Source organism: Aspergillus versicolor (assembly GCF_001890125.1).
Source record: "Aspergillus versicolor CBS 583.65 unplaced genomic scaffold ASPVEscaffold_1, whole genome shotgun sequence".
Taxonomy (NCBI): domain Eukaryota; kingdom Fungi; phylum Ascomycota; class Eurotiomycetes; order Eurotiales; family Aspergillaceae; genus Aspergillus; species Aspergillus versicolor.
In genome coordinates this window covers 2,433,088-2,447,953 of record NW_024467524.1, presented here as the reverse complement: position 1 = coordinate 2,447,953, position 14,866 = coordinate 2,433,088, and the positions used below count along the sequence as shown (strand labels likewise).

Genomic DNA, 14,866 nt, shown 5'->3' with positions numbered 1-14,866 from the left:
TAGGAGGTGATGTTGTAGGGCAAAGCCGACATTTGCAGGACCAATGATGATTTGTTCTTGAGTGGAGTAATGAGGTCGGCCTGCTTACGACGAGGATCTCGAGAAAGATCAGTCACCAGCTTTCGTTGTAGTCCCCGGGCTGTGGAGACTCGGCCGACTGGAGATGGCCCTCCACAGCCCTTATTGACCAGATGGCTACCTCGGAGAGTTGTAAGTCACGAGGAGGAGCGTAAGAGCCTTGCATATTATGCAGCTGTGGCTAATGCATGCTCTTGGTATAGCTTGTTTTATCTGAATCTGCATAATCTCAGATGCCGGCCCCTTTTAGGGCCAATATCAACATTTTACCATTCACGACTTGAGTGAATCAATCCTTCACCGAATTTTAGAGAGCGGAGCAGTTCGTCATGCGAGGGCTGTCGGGTCACACGGTATGGTTCTCTCCTCTATAGCCCCTTTTCACGCATTGCGATTATCATTCTTGCCACTGAAAAGCAAGGGTTTACGCGAGTTTGGACTGGAGACGTTCAGTAGAGGAGTTGGGAGTAATGAAGCAACATATATATATTAGAGTGCTCGAGTATGGTCTACTATTAACACTTTCTCGATAGCTCTAGTTACAATTAGAGAATATTGGGAACACCCTCATAACTTGTTACCAAAAAGAAACGTTTATATTTGAGCAAATTGCCCAATACTTTATTGAATCTACTTGCGAAGAAGTCTTTAACACCCTAATCCATTCAGAATAATCTGACCTCTTGATAATCTTCCCAGAGCTACACGTGGAATCCTGAGACGATGACGCTGCTTTACGCGACAGACCATGGTGTAAATTGCCGTGTATCTAATGCTGAATCTCTGAATGATCCTCATGCGAGAACCGAGAGCAATGGAACTTCTGTCAATGGCAAGCCTATGACAGAAAAAGCTGTACAAGTTCCTATAGCCATCTGTGGCATGTCCGTACGCCTCCCCGGAGGCCTGCACTCACCACAAGAGCTCTGGGACTTCCTAATATCCAAGGGTGATGCCCGTGGCCCAGTACCAGAGTCCAGATACAAGGCTTCCGCACATTATTCCGAGAGGGAGAAGCCGAGTACAGTTGGAAGCGATTGCGGATACTTCCTGGATGAGAGTATCGACATTTCGGCCATCGACACATCGTTCTTCAACATGGGGAAAGCAGAAGTTGAGCGGGCAGACCCCCAGCAGCGGCAAATGTTGGAAGTGGCCCGGGAGTGCATAGAAGACGCTGGCGAAACTAATTGGAAAGGTCAACAGATCGGTTGCTATGTTGGTAGCTTTGGTGAAGATTGGGTTGAATTGTTCGCCAAAGACAACCAACAGCACGGTTCGTACCGTGTGCCTGGCTACGGCGATTTTATGCTGGCAAACCGCGTGTCCTATGAGATGGATTTGATGGGCCCCAGGTCAGCACGGAGGATGACCCCTCGTCAGGCGATGCTAACCTGAATTGAACAGCATGGTCATCCGTACTGGTTGCTCTGCAGCTCTTGTTGCCGTGCACGAAGCGTGTATGGCGATCTCTCGCGGGGACTGCCAGGGAGCCATTGTTGGCGGGGTCAACCTAATAATGGCCCCGGGAATGAGTGCTGCCATGTCAGAGCAAGGGGTTCTTTCACCTGATGGATCTTGTAAGACGTTCTCCGCCGATGCAAATGGGTATGCACGCGGAGAGGCAGTTTCTGCCATCTTCATCAAGCGGCTGTCTGACGCTGTCCGCGATGGGAACCCTGTTCGAGCTGTTATCCGTGGTTCAGCAACCAACAGTGATGGGAGGGGAACCGCCGCTGGCATCTATGTTCCCAATGACATCGCCCAAGAAGCTTTGATTAGACGCACCTATGAAATAGCCGGTATCTCGGACTTGTCTGAGACTGCATTTGTCGAGTGCCACGGGACAGGGACACCAACTGGGGATCCTATCGAAGCCAAAGCTGTTGGCCGTGTTTTTGGTCCTACCGGTGGCATACAAGTAGGGTCTGTGAAACCTAATCTCGGCCACTCCGAAGGTGCTTCGGGTCTGACTTCACTTATCAAGACGGTGATGAGCCTGGAACACCGCATTATCCCTCCAAACATCAAGTTCAACGAACCTAACCCGGATATTCCGTGGAATACTTCTGGATTGGCAGTTCCAACGGAGCCAATGCCATGGCCTAAGAATTGGAAGGAGCGTATTAGTGTTAACTCCTTTGGCATCGGAGGCACTAATGCTCACGTTGTTCTCGATTCGGCTCTTAGCTATGGAATAACACCTGTTCCCAAGCAGCCGATGGCGTCCCCGCAACTGTTGGTCTATTCAGCTAACACTGCAGCATCACTGAACAAAATGACTTCAGCGTACAAGGCCTGGGCTGAACAGAGTCCGGATAGAGTCAATGATCTGGCGTTCACTCTGGGTAACAAGAGAGAGCACTTACTTTATCGGGCATTTGCCGTAGCAAGCCTGGCAGGCTCTTTGACTACGTCGCCACACTCAAAAGCCGGGAGACCACCCAATGTTGTTATGGTGTTCACTGGTCAAGGCGCCCAGTGGCCACAGATGGGACATTGCCTACTCCTGAGTTCAGCCTTTCCTACCTTCAGGAAGTCAATCCAATCACTCGACGCCCACTTGCAAACTCTCAACGATGCACCTGAATGGACCATCGAAGACGAGCTCCAAAAGCCGGTCCAGTCTAGCAGGTTGGCTGCAGCTAGCATCTGCCAGCCTCTCTGCACGGCCATTCAAGTTGCATTAGTTGATACTCTCACCTCGATTGGAGTTCATCCTACTGCTGTCGTGGGCCACTCAAGCGGAGAGATCGCTGCTGCGTATGCCACTGGGGCTATCACAGCTTATGAGGCAATCATCATTGCTTTCTATCGTGGCCAGGCCACCAGGTTGCAATCCAAGGCTGGATCAATGGCGGCTGTAGGCATGAGCTCTAAGGATGTCCAACAGTATCTCGAGCCAGAAGTAACTGTTGCTTGCGAAAACTCGATGGAGAATGTCACTCTTGCTGGCGATGCCGAAGCGCTAAGACTAGTTGCTCGCAGAGTCAAGGAGGCCCAGCCTGACGTCCTCGTAAAACTGCTGCAAGTCGACATGGCATACCACTCCCACCAAATGGTTGAAATTGGGGGCCGTTATCACGCTATGATTGAAAAGATGGTGTCCGCTACATGCCCCAAGAAGCTGTTCTTCAGCAGTGTAACGGGTAAGCAGGCTTCTTTGGACTGCTGTGGCCTCGGCCCCAAGTACTGGCAAAAAAACCTCGAGTCTCCCGTGCTGTTTCACTCAGCTGTCTCATCAATTATGCAGCACGACATTGCTGGCAACATGGTTCTTCTTGAAATTGGACCTCACTCAGCACTTGCAGGGTCGTTGCGCAAGACCCAGACGCAATATTCGAACACTTCCCCCTATGTGTCAGCACTTGTGCGCTACCGGAATGATGTGGAGTCACTACTGACAGCCATTGGAACACTGCACAGTTTGAATGTGCCCGTGGATCTCAGCAAAGTTATCCCCAAGGGCTCGGTTTTACCTGATCTACCTAGATACCCATGGGACCGCTCCCAGAAGTTCTGGTATGAGTCTCGACTGAGTAAGGAGTGGCGACACCGCGAACACGGACATCACGATCTTCTTGGTGTCCGTGTTGCCGACAGTACAGACTTTAACGTACTTTTTCGGAACGTCTTTCACTTGGATAATGTACCATGGATCCGTGATCACAAAGTCGGTGAAGACATTGTCTTCCCTTTCGCCGGATACGCTGGTATGATCGGTGAAGCTGTTCGTCAATTGACGGGGTTGACCAAGGCATTCATTCTGCGTAAAGTTATCATTAGCACCGCTCTCGTGCTACCTGAAGGTCGTCCTGTTGAAATCACCACATCGATGCGTCCCCAGTACTTGACGGACTCTCTCGAAAGCGAGTGGTGGGAATTCACCATTGCATCCCATAACGGAACTACTTGGACGAAGCATTGCTCTGGACAAGTTAAAGCCGAAAGCAAACCCCCGGGGAATGCAGAAAGGAATGGCCCATTAGTTCGTCATATCACCACCCGCCGTTGTTATGAATCTATGGCCAAGTCGGGTCTCAACTTCGGGCCCACGTTCCAACGTCTTGACAATATCCGGTCCGACACTGTCGAGACGAAGGCAACATCAGAAGTTGTTGCCAAGGAACATGACGGCAAGGACTGTCATATGCATCCGACTACAATTGATGCCTCGCTGCAGTTACTCAGTGTAGCGGCATCCAAGGGTTTCGTTAATAGCACCAGTAAATTGATGGTCCCCACCAAGATTGAAGAAATGTGGATTAGCCGGTGCTCCGAAGATGTTCAAGTCACAGCTTCCGCATCCTACACATTCAATGGAAGAAACATTGTTGGTGGTGCGCAGTGTATTTCCACAGATGGGGAGCTTGTTTTGCGCAGCTCCGGGGTCAGGCTCTCGGACCTTGATAACGGGGGCTTTGAAAAGCTTGGAGAGGCCACCGCGCGCGCGGAATGGGGTCCTGGTATCGACTTTCTAGATGCTAACACCCTGATTAAGCCATCTGTTGACCGCAGTATCCACATGCCGGTGTTGGACGACCTGGCTAACCTGTGCATGGTTCATACAAAGAGATGCATTGCAGGAATACATACCTCAATGGACCACATGCACAAGTATAGATCGTGGATCGATAAGCAGTGCCATAGACACGAGCTCCAGGATCTTGACAGATTTGATAACGCGGCCATCGATTCACAAATCAATTCTATTGTCAAAGATTTGTCTCAAACACCAGCTGTGGATGCTGCCGTGGCAATCCACAAAGTCTACACCAACACAAAACGTATGTTCACTGGTGAGGTTCAGGCGTTGGATGTTCTCCTAAAGGACGATACGTTGGCCAATCTATACACTTATGCAGACGAGTGCGACGAGTCTGAATTTTTCAAGCATCTCAGTCATAGCAAGCCCAACCTGCGTGTGCTCGAAGTTGGAGCTGGAACAGGTGGCTCCACTGCCAATATTCTAAAGTTGCTAACACTCGGTGGTCGACGTCGTTATTCCAAGTACGTCTTCAGTGACATCTCAACTGGGTTCTTTGTCGCTGCCAGGAACCGCTTTAGTGATTATCCGAACATGGAGTATCGTCCTCTTGATATCAGTAAGGATCCATCTGAGCAAGGGTTCGATGGCCAGAAGTTCGACCTTATATTGGCGACGAATGTCATTCACGCCACTAAGACTCTAAATGGGTCTCTATCCAACGTTCTAAAGCTACTGTCTCCCGATGGTCGGCTGTTGCTCCATGAGCTTACTCCAGCGTCCAAGTGGATCAATTATATCTGGGGCACGCTACCTGGATGGTGGTATGGGGAAGATGACGGCCGGCTTGATGAGCCCTACGTTAGTGTCGAACGGTGGACGAAAGAGCTAACAGCCGCTGGATTCTGCGTCCCTGATGCCGCTGTCCCTGATTCACCAGCTCCATATCAGCTCAACACTATTATTTTGGCCGGACCGGCAGTCATAAATCCTCCCAAGAAAAGGATTACCCTTCTTACCCTACGCGAGTCCAAGAGTATGCACTCTGTTGTCCACGTTCTGGAGAACAGAGGATATGCCATTGATCTTCGGGGGCTGCAGGGGGGGTTACCAATCGGTCAAGATGTGATTGCGTTGCTTGACGACGGTGGACCCTTCTTTGAAAACATTGATGATGAGCGGTTTAAGGCCTTTCAGTCCTTGGTAGATCAGCTCAAAGAATGTGGGATTCTCTGGATTACTGGCCTTTCGCAAATGCAATGCCACAACCCAGGATTTGGACAAGTCAACGGTATTGCCCGTGCCATACGTTCTGAAATGCTGATTGATTTCGCCACTTGCGAAGTTGATAATGTCAGTTACTCTGCGGAAAAAATCATCGACGTGTTCGAGCAGTTCCAGATGCGACAACGATACGACGTACTTAAGCCTGAGTTTGAATATGCCATTGTCAACAATATTGTCCACGTCCCACGCATCCATTCCTTCACGCTACAAGATGAGCTTCAAGAGTCCGGGGCAAACTCGGGTATTTTCCTGCATACCAGCAAGCCTGGTCTCCTCCCTGCTTTACATTGGGTGAACCAAGAGATGGAACCTTTGAAAGATCGAGAAGTAGAAGTTGAAGTATACGCCACCGGACTTAACTTTAGAGTGTGTAAAGAACTGACAGTCCCAGCACTATACAAGTTGGCTTACTTTGAATACAGGATGTTTTGGTGGCCATGGGTATTGTTGAAGGCCCGGCAAATGACTTCGGCCACGAGGCGGCCGGAATCATCCGACGCACCGGCCCTAATGCGACACATCTCACGTTGGGCGACCGTGTTATGCTTTTGTCGAACAGCGCATTTGCTTCAACTCGAGTTGTGGCTGAGGACCTTTGTGTGAAAATCCCAAGTGGGTTGAGCTTTGAAGACGCGGCCACCATGCCCTGCGTGTATGCCACATCCATATATTCCATCTTCAATGTCGGCAATCTAAAGAAGGGCGAGGTTAGATCCCCCGTCTCGTTTATTTTGTGGTACTGGCTTTTTTTTGACATTTTTCACAGTCTATTCTCATCCACAGCGCCTGTGGTGGTGTGGGCCTCGCTACAATTCAGCTTGCTCAGATGGTTGGTGCCGATGTTTACACAACAGTTGGCAACGAAGAGAAGGTCAAGTACCTCATGGAAACCTTTGGGTTGCCTCGGAACAGGATATTCAACTCTCGGAGTGAGTCGTTCGTGCAAGACGTCATGCGAGAGACAGACAATAGAGGTGTTGACTTGGCTCTGAACTCGCTGTCCGGCGAGTTGTTACATGCTACGTGGAGATGCATTGCACCTTTTGGAAAGATGGTCGAAATTGGAAAGCGCGACATTATGGGATCTGCAAAGCTCGATATGGGTCCGTTCTTGGCCAATCGAAGCTATTGTTGCGTTGACTTGGTCGAGTTATGTCTCTGTAAACCGAGCATTACAAATGAGTAAGTCCTGACCCGATATATAACTAATAGCAATAAAAAGCTAATAGCCATACAGGCTCCTCTTGAGAACCATCCACCTACTCAAGGAGCGTTACATACATCCTATTCGACCGATCAAGGTTTTCGATTCTGACCATATCGTAGACGCTTTCCGATACATGCAGCAAGGTGTCCACTTGGGGAAAATTGTCGTATCAATGCGCAAGGAATCCGGCCAGGCCATTGTGAATGAGAATGTGGTGCAGCAAAAGAAGATCACAAAGTTAAATAAAGAGGGGGCATATCTGCTTGTCGGGGGTCTGGGAGGGTTGGGTCGCTCGATCTCTACGTGGATGGTTGAGCGAGGAGCCCGTCATATCATTTACCTTTCGCGACGAGCAGGTGCCAGCAAATTACACCGGGATTTTGGTCAGGAGCTTGCCAGCATGGGGTGCCGCGTCGACTTTGTGCAAGGAACGGTTTTAAACTTTGATGACGTTTCTAGGGCTATGAAGCAGGCTCAAGGCCGCCTCAGCGGCATCTTGCAGATGTCTATGGCTCTTTGTGATAAGAGCTTCCCTAGCATGACAAAGGTTGAGTGGGATGCTGCTGTTGATCCCAAAGTGAAAGGAACATGGAACCTCCACAATGCTTCCCTCTCTATCAAGGCGAACCTCGATTTCTTCGTGTTGTTCAGTTCTCTTTCTGGTATTATTGGTCTGCCAGGTCAGACAAACTATGCAAGCGCCAATACCTTCATGGACGCCTTTGTTCAGTTCCGCTTGAATATGGCACTTCCAGCCTGCGCCATACAAATTGGCCCAGTCGAAGAAGTGGGATATTTGGCTGAGAATCAGTCCGTCATGCAACGATTCACCCACACGGGGGGGTTAGACAGCGCGGTTTCCGAGCAGGAGCTTCTTGGGGCTGTCGAGGCAGCCGTGAATTCGACACAAAAGAGCTTCTATCTTGGAGTCCGCTCTAACATGTCCCTAAACAATCCCGGAGAGCGTTCGCCGTGGAAGGGCGATGTTCGAATGGCGGCCTTCCATAACGGAGAAGAAGCTTTTTCCACGCCAGAGTTTGGCTCTAGCAATGATCTACAGTCCTTCATCACAAGGGCGAAGGCTGACACTGATCTACTAGATAAGAGTGAGTCGGCTCATTTCCTTGCTCGGGAGATTGGAAGGAAGATTTGTAGCTTCTTGCTGAAGCCGGAAGAAGACCTGCAGACAAATTGTTCCCTGTCTGATCTCGGAATGGATTCTCTCGTTGCTATTGAGGTAAGACAGTGGTGGAGGTCGGTTTTCGGGTTTGATATCAGTGTCCTTGAAATGATGGGAATGGGGAACCTAGATGGTCTTGGAGCGCACGCCGCCAAAGGTATGCTCCACTTGTTCCGTGGATTTGAGGCATGATTTACCGGCATAGCTTGGATTAATGGGTAGTCGATGGATCGATAGCATATTCTGCACCATTAAATATATATTCCAGAAGAACCACCTACCTGCGTACAAAGAATAGCCAGCTCTATCCTAGACGCTGGTCTGATTGAATTAAACAAATAAATATTTGGCCTTATGAAGCTGTTCTCGGAGATTCAGGATTGGTCTGTTGGACATAGTTCTATGGTGCCTTATTATAAATCGGAATATATCGAGAGATAAGAAAAGGCCCAGCCTGGAGAATCAATGGCTGACTTCCAAACATGACTGGGTGGGTAGAATCTTCGAAGAATCCACAGTATGTGAATTGTTTGCAGCCTTCCTCGTATTGATGGCAGTAGCACTATCTTGGACATATCTGTCACGCAATATGCTAGATAAATTACCTCATTAACTTTCCGCAATCTTATTACATCGACCTTAATCGCATTTAAGGTCAGTATTACTCCAGTCCGTGTCTTCAAACATTCCATTTTCATCATGACATTGGAAGTCCATCTCGTCCGCCACGCGGAATCAACCCACAATATTTCCAAAGACTTCTCTCAACCTGACCCCGAGTTGACCGCTCTTGGAATTCGGCAGGCCCAGCAGCTTATCCGGTTATTTCCTGACGCCCCCAGGGTGGGTGCAATCATCACCTCTCCACTAAAACGTGCCATCCAAACCACCCTTGCTGGCTTTTCGCACATCCTTGATAAACGCTATTTCGATCCCGAATCTGGGCAAGGCATAGAAAACGGTGCAACTCTCATCCTGGACCCAGATTTGCAAGAGAGGAGTGCGCTTCCCTGTGATACTGGATCGGGATCGGAAGAGCTGGGAAAAGCTTTCCCGAAGCTGGGTGCAAACAAATTGGTTGACGGCTGGCAAGTGAAAGAGGGCTTGTATTCTCCAGCCGATGAGGCGGTAAAAGAGCGGGCGAGAAGGGCGACATCTCGAATTTTGGCAGTTAGCGAAGGTCTGAAAGATCAACGGCGTACCCATATTGTGGTTGTGACACATGGCGTTTTCATGAAATTCTTGTCAGGAGACCCAGAGATTGATCTCCCGAAAGCAGACTGGAAGAGCTATAGTATTGGGTATCACCAGTCCGATATTGCTTTGATGCCACTCTAGCGATCATTTGATTGCCCAATGGTGGTGATCGGGCCACGTTGATATCCTTCAGCTGTGAATAGGAGAACTGATTGTAGCCCCAGATACAACGTTAGGTCAACGACCAACCTATTAATTAGGCCCGGGTGTCTATGTTAAGGTGCTCGGGTTCTGGTGGCTCACTAGATACTGTAAACGAGGTTGTAGGTCCTCGGGATGCTTAGAGCGAGGCGACTTCTCGGCATGCCGCGAATGCATATCACCAAGTGTAGAGGAAGAAAAAATCTGATACATACGTAGTTCTTTCTCTCTACCAGGATGCTAGTACTTCATTTCCGGTTGTATAGACCGGTAAATCACTGTATAGTCATACAAGCTATTCTTAACCGCGGATTAGTATTCAGCATCTACAGACTAATAGAAGAAAGAAGGATTGACAGTATTCCAGAAAAGGCGACTCATATTAATCCTCCCAGTTAAAGTTAACAACAATTCGCCCGGCGACCTGTCCCCTACGCAGTCTCTCAACTCCCTCAGGTAACTTGTTAATAGGATAAATCTCACAAATCTGCTGCAGCATCCCCCGCTTAGCAAAATCCAACGCTGCAGCCGTATCACTGCGACTACCCACTAAGGTTCCCTTAATATTAAGATTCTTGAAGATGAACTCACAAGGATCTGCCCCCAAAACAATTGAGCCGGCAGTTGGAAGTCCAATGCACATCACCACGGCACCCACACGGTCTCCAACAAAAGAGATAGCAGTCTTATACGCCGCGGGCGCAGTGACGAAGACACCGTGAACACCAATCCTATCCGCTATCTCAATAACGGCCTTTGAGGGATCATCTGTCTCTTTGAAGTCGACGAATGCCTCTGCCCCCATCCGCATGGAGAGTTCGTGCTTCATGGTGCCCGTGTCTATAACAATTGGCCGCATCCCCATTGCCTTGGCGAGTTGTACGCCTTGGATGCCCACGCCGCCGCCACCACCAGGGAAGACGACCCATGACCCGGCACCAAGGTTGGATTCGACGAGTGAGCGGTACATTGTGCTTGCACTGCACATTATCGGTGCGGCGACTTCGTCAGGAACCCCATGGGGAATGTGGGATGCATATCGGGCGGGCGAGACGATGTATTGCTGGTACGTGGCTGGAATAGTACTATCGTGAGATTTATTCATCAACCATGTGTTTTTTTTTTTCTGTGTACTGACCAGATGTCATCAGGCCAGTGTGAATCGCCGACTTGCAATATGTCTCCTTATCGTCCCAACACATCGCACACGATCCACATGTATCACTGATCGGCTTGATTCCGGCTCTATCACCCATCTTGAAGTTCTTGACATTTGCGCCGACCTTGACCACGATGCCGGCGCCTTCATGACCAGGTGAACGCACGCCAAAATTTGACATGGGCGGCAAACCTAGGTCTCCACGCATGAGGTGGACATCCGAAGAGCAAAGCCCGGTAAAGTTCAGTCGAATAAGTATATCATCGGGGCCTAATCAATCCATTATTCTTGATATCCCAATGGCTCAGGATCCAAATACCCACCAGGTTCAGGCACAGGAACCATCTGCACCTCGACTCGAAACTCAGGCCCCTCATTAACAACAACCCCCGCTTTACAAAGTCGGGGAATATCAAACTGCGGAGTCTCCGTTACAGAGTCCATAGTGAGTATGAAGCAAATAAGTGGCCGGCAATTCTAACTTCAGCTACCCTGATGGGATATAAGAAGCGTGGGACATAGCTGGTCCAGCACCGACGGCGCAGACTGCGGAAATCAACCGATGCAAGCAGTCCTTAATGCACTTTGTACTTATATCACTGGCTGATGGTTTTCAGGAGTCGGCCTCCAGTTCTTGGTTATGTGGGGAAGAAACATCTCCGTATATCCGAGCGAACGAAGCCTACATCCAGCGGAATCTGACCGCGGAATGTGTGGGGGAACTTTCATCGGACCTTTCAGTATGCCTTTCAGCGGAAGAGAACCGATAAATTTAATCAGCGAGGGAAACCATCAGAAAGTTCATGGGATGATGTTTCGCAAGGCATATTCTGGATATGCTAGTTGTACTGCATTTGGACAAACAGCCATACATTCTAGTAACCATGGCTTGTCATTCGATTTTCTGCCATCTCTGCATTACGACTTCTTTTATAATACTTTAGAATTATTATTTTTATAAAAATAAATACGAATGTAAGGGTTGTTGTTTATTATACCTTAAATATATGAGTCTCAGTTTTAGCATTATTATATATTTTTGTGGTTTAGGGTGATTTGATAATATCATATCGAACCATCGTAACCAGGCCTATCTTTAGACATTGTAGTTTAAAAAGTTTATAAATGGCAGAAATCATGAAGAAACGCAAACACAACCGCCCGGACGTTTGCATACGACGGATGCATCTTCGAGCAAGGCCCTGCAGTAAACAACGGAAGGGGGCGATATCTTAGAGCGTCTGGTGCTGGATAGCTTACGGTGAGGATTACTAAAGAACCTACTCCTTCAGTAGCATACCCCTCCAATATGGCTCTAAATTGATAGATGGACGAGACATCGGAGCTGAAAGGCCATTGTACGAAGAGGAAATAAGATAGAACAGCAGCCGGCTAGAAAGGCGGTATACAGCCTGCTCACAGGCATCCAGGAGCACTCATCACAGATGTTGAACTATACGGTGGACTGGACCTGCTCGGAGAAATTCGTATTGTAACTGGAGATCATTTGCTGTTTTCTGTCAGTTCTTGGCACGGGGTTCCGGATCGAAGTTATAGGATCATAATAGAATTTCTTTATAACTCTGTCGTACCAGGCTGTAGTTCGAGATATATAAGTCTAAATATAAAAAGAGAAAGGAGCACACACCGTATTCCCTATCTGCACTGGTGTAGCAATGGCCACTGTCTCCAGTACTCCTCACTATTGTCGATCACAGTTGGAACCCCGGATTTCCATGTTTCTGAGCCTGCGCTAGCACGGAGGTTGCAGCCTTTCTCCGTCCAATTCCCTATTTAGGGCAACTAGAGGCGGAGGCCCCCCTGCAGGCGTTTTTAAAGATGGATGTTAGTAGCTCAAAAAATGATTAACTAATATGGTGACAGCTGCACTGTCGACGTGTAGATTTGTGGGTTCTCATAGTCGTAGCTTAATATGTCTGGTAGTGCTCTGATAATATCCACTATAGTCCCATCCCTCTCAACTACACTTTCAATGCAAACGTTGGTTCAAATTCTCAATATTGACCTGCGCGGGATGGGTTTCTTTGGCATGTGCCGAACCGACAAAACGGGGATCGGCATGTACTCGCTTACAAAATGCTGGGGATCATCACATGTATAACCTGTTACGGCTCGGTTGGAAATAAAATTTGTTGCCAGCGTTTCAGAATCTAGAGTATATCGAAGTAAAGTGTGTCTTTGGCCTCCTGTCCTGCCACTCCAGTCTCCCCATACCCCAACCCGTGACAAATGGGGCAAAACTGGAGACCCCGGACTGCCGACAGACCGAGTCATCTTCGTGCACATTAGATGAAGGACGAGGGACTTCACCCTGCTTCATTTAAGGATCTATCGCATGATAAGATCTCAGGAGAGACACGAAGATATAAAAGCTGGAGTAATCTCGTCCAGAGACTCTCGACCTCAATCCAACATTCACAAACGAAAAGAACAACCACTTACATAAACCAACATCCACGAGCACCACCATAAAAATGAAGTTCCTTCTGGCCCTTCTTCCCCTCGCTATGGCTGTCCCTCACGGGTCGTCCATGCAGCGTAGGGCTGACGACCGCGGTAACTACACTGTCAGTGGCTTAGGAGCTCGCAAGCAGGAGGTCACAGCCGCCGGCGGCACCTCTCAAGACCTTGCTATCGCCATGCTGGAGACGTTAGTTACGCAATCAATCTACATTTATTCGGGATTATGCTAACATCCGCAGCGAGACCATGACAACAGACTACACCTATGGTTCGTTGCGCCCCTGGATAAACCTACCCGTCCGAAACGCACCCTAACAGAATGCAGGCGACGGCAAGACCGGTGACGCAACCAACTTTGGAATTTTTAAGCAAAACTGGATGATGCTCCGCACATCCACCAGCCAGTTCGAAGGTCTTACTGAGGGGGATGTTGACCAGGGTGCTGTTTTGAAGTAAGTTCTACCTAGTCCTATACTTTGAGCGACTGGATATGAATATCAGAATTAATCACGAGAACAGCTCGGACCTTGCAGCCGACATTACCGACCGCCATGAGAGCCAGGATCACTATGGATATACTACCTGGTGCGCTGGACACCGCAATGGCGCGAGTGGCTTAAGCAACCCTGACACTGAAGACATTGCTAGTAGGCTTTCCAGAGTCCAAGACAGGGTGTAAGTGCTAATATTGTCCAGCATACAAATCCGCCATTGAGTGGATCCAGCAGCAAATCGACAGTGATGAGGTGTATCTAACTGATGATACCCGCTTCTGGGTAGACGTGACGGCTATCTAGATGGAAGCTGGACCTAGGGGTATTCGTTGCGGTAGCAACTTCTTGTATTGAAATGGATTGGACTTCAAGAACTGTATGATTTGCGAAAATATGTTGATCTTCACCCGAGACTGAACCTTGGGTGTAGGGCTGCTGTCGCTCGTTTACATTCCCAGTTCGAATTTAACCAGTGTTTATTTCGGTTATACCCTTCCCTGTCTACCTCGAGCTTGAGCCACATCAAATAGCAGATGGCATACTGGAGTAGTACTAGCATAAAGCATAACACGTGGCAGCAAAGAATACAAAGCTGAACAGCAGTTGGAGAACCGCGTAACTTACTTCATTCTCTCTTTTTACTGCCATTTATTTCTAACTGCTAGTTTTCAGTACTTCTATATTACGAATATCAAGGTAGGCAGGATACTGGGCGACTCTCACCCTGTCTCATGCAACTGTGTTGGCTAGGTATGGTTGTAGGCGAAAGGTATGCAGGGAGTGTGCAGCTAAGCACCTTGGCCTATATCAGCCCTGCACTGGGTATGGATATTCTGCGAGATTTGGGGATCGTTGCTAGTCCAAGTGATCGATATTGGCTCAGAATGTGGGCGAGTCCGGGTACTAGGGTTAAACGTGGCGCAACTATAGACTACGAGTGCCGAAATTTCCGAGAATTACAGAACTTGACAATTAGAATGGGCTCCGCGGCTGCCGGCACCTCAATGCAGCCACTGGAAATCCGGGTATATGGCGCTTGGATATCCAAGGTGCGGTTTGTCGCTGGGCCATTCTGGTCCCCAGCCACTCTTTC

General features: G+C 48.8%; 5 protein-coding genes across 5 annotated transcripts; 4 read left to right on the top strand and 1 right to left on the bottom strand.

Annotated features, from left to right (window-relative positions):
* Positions 1 to 18: 18 nt before the first annotated feature.
* Positions 19 to 414, top strand: ASPVEDRAFT_251159 (uncharacterized protein). Its single transcript, XM_040809739.1, has one exon. It carries the CDS (start codon positions 70 to 72, stop codon positions 364 to 366), a length of 297 nt encoding a protein of 98 aa, XP_040662476.1. The 5' UTR covers positions 19 to 69; the 3' UTR covers positions 367 to 414.
* A 387-nt stretch (positions 415 to 801) lies between these two features.
* On the top strand, positions 802 to 8,430 carry ASPVEDRAFT_119070 (reducing polyketide synthase sphB; the record flags this gene model as incomplete). The annotated part of the gene is made up of 5 exons (XM_040805668.1): positions 802 to 1,433; positions 1,486 to 6,217; positions 6,274 to 6,558; positions 6,618 to 7,033; positions 7,089 to 8,430. 5 exons carry the CDS (start codon positions 802 to 804, stop codon positions 8,428 to 8,430), a joined length of 7,407 nt encoding a protein of 2,468 aa, XP_040662475.1.
* Positions 8,431 to 8,862: 432 nt separating this feature from the next.
* On the top strand, positions 8,863 to 9,676 carry ASPVEDRAFT_251145 (histidine phosphatase family protein). Its single transcript, XM_040809738.1, has one exon. It carries the CDS (start codon positions 8,938 to 8,940, stop codon positions 9,574 to 9,576), a length of 639 nt encoding a protein of 212 aa, XP_040662474.1. The 5' UTR covers positions 8,863 to 8,937; the 3' UTR covers positions 9,577 to 9,676.
* A 342-nt stretch (positions 9,677 to 10,018) lies between these two features.
* ASPVEDRAFT_48839 (zinc-dependent alcohol dehydrogenase) lies at positions 10,019 to 11,239 on the bottom strand (the record flags this gene model as incomplete). The annotated part of the gene is made up of 3 exons (XM_040814083.1): positions 10,019 to 10,710; positions 10,775 to 11,065; positions 11,119 to 11,239. 3 exons carry the CDS (start codon positions 11,237 to 11,239, stop codon positions 10,019 to 10,021), a joined length of 1,104 nt encoding a protein of 367 aa, XP_040662473.1.
* Positions 11,240 to 13,347: 2,108 nt separating this feature from the next.
* ASPVEDRAFT_58591 (uncharacterized protein) lies at positions 13,348 to 14,284 on the top strand (the record flags this gene model as incomplete). The annotated part of the gene is made up of 4 exons (XM_040815424.1): positions 13,348 to 13,470; positions 13,598 to 13,731; positions 13,799 to 13,926; positions 13,976 to 14,284. The coding sequence occupies 4 exons, from the start codon at positions 13,348 to 13,350 to the stop codon at positions 14,074 to 14,076; spliced, it is 486 nt and encodes a 161-aa protein (XP_040662472.1). The 3' UTR covers positions 14,077 to 14,284.
* Between the last annotated feature and the right edge of the window lie 582 nt (positions 14,285 to 14,866).

Coding starts and splice junctions, on each gene's coding strand:
- ASPVEDRAFT_251159 (XM_040809739.1), top strand. CDS start 70: ATGAGGTCGGCCTGCTTACGACGAGGATCTCGAGAAAGATCAGTCACC.
- ASPVEDRAFT_251145 (XM_040809738.1), top strand. CDS start 8,938: ATGACATTGGAAGTCCATCTCGTCCGCCACGCGGAATCAACCCACAAT.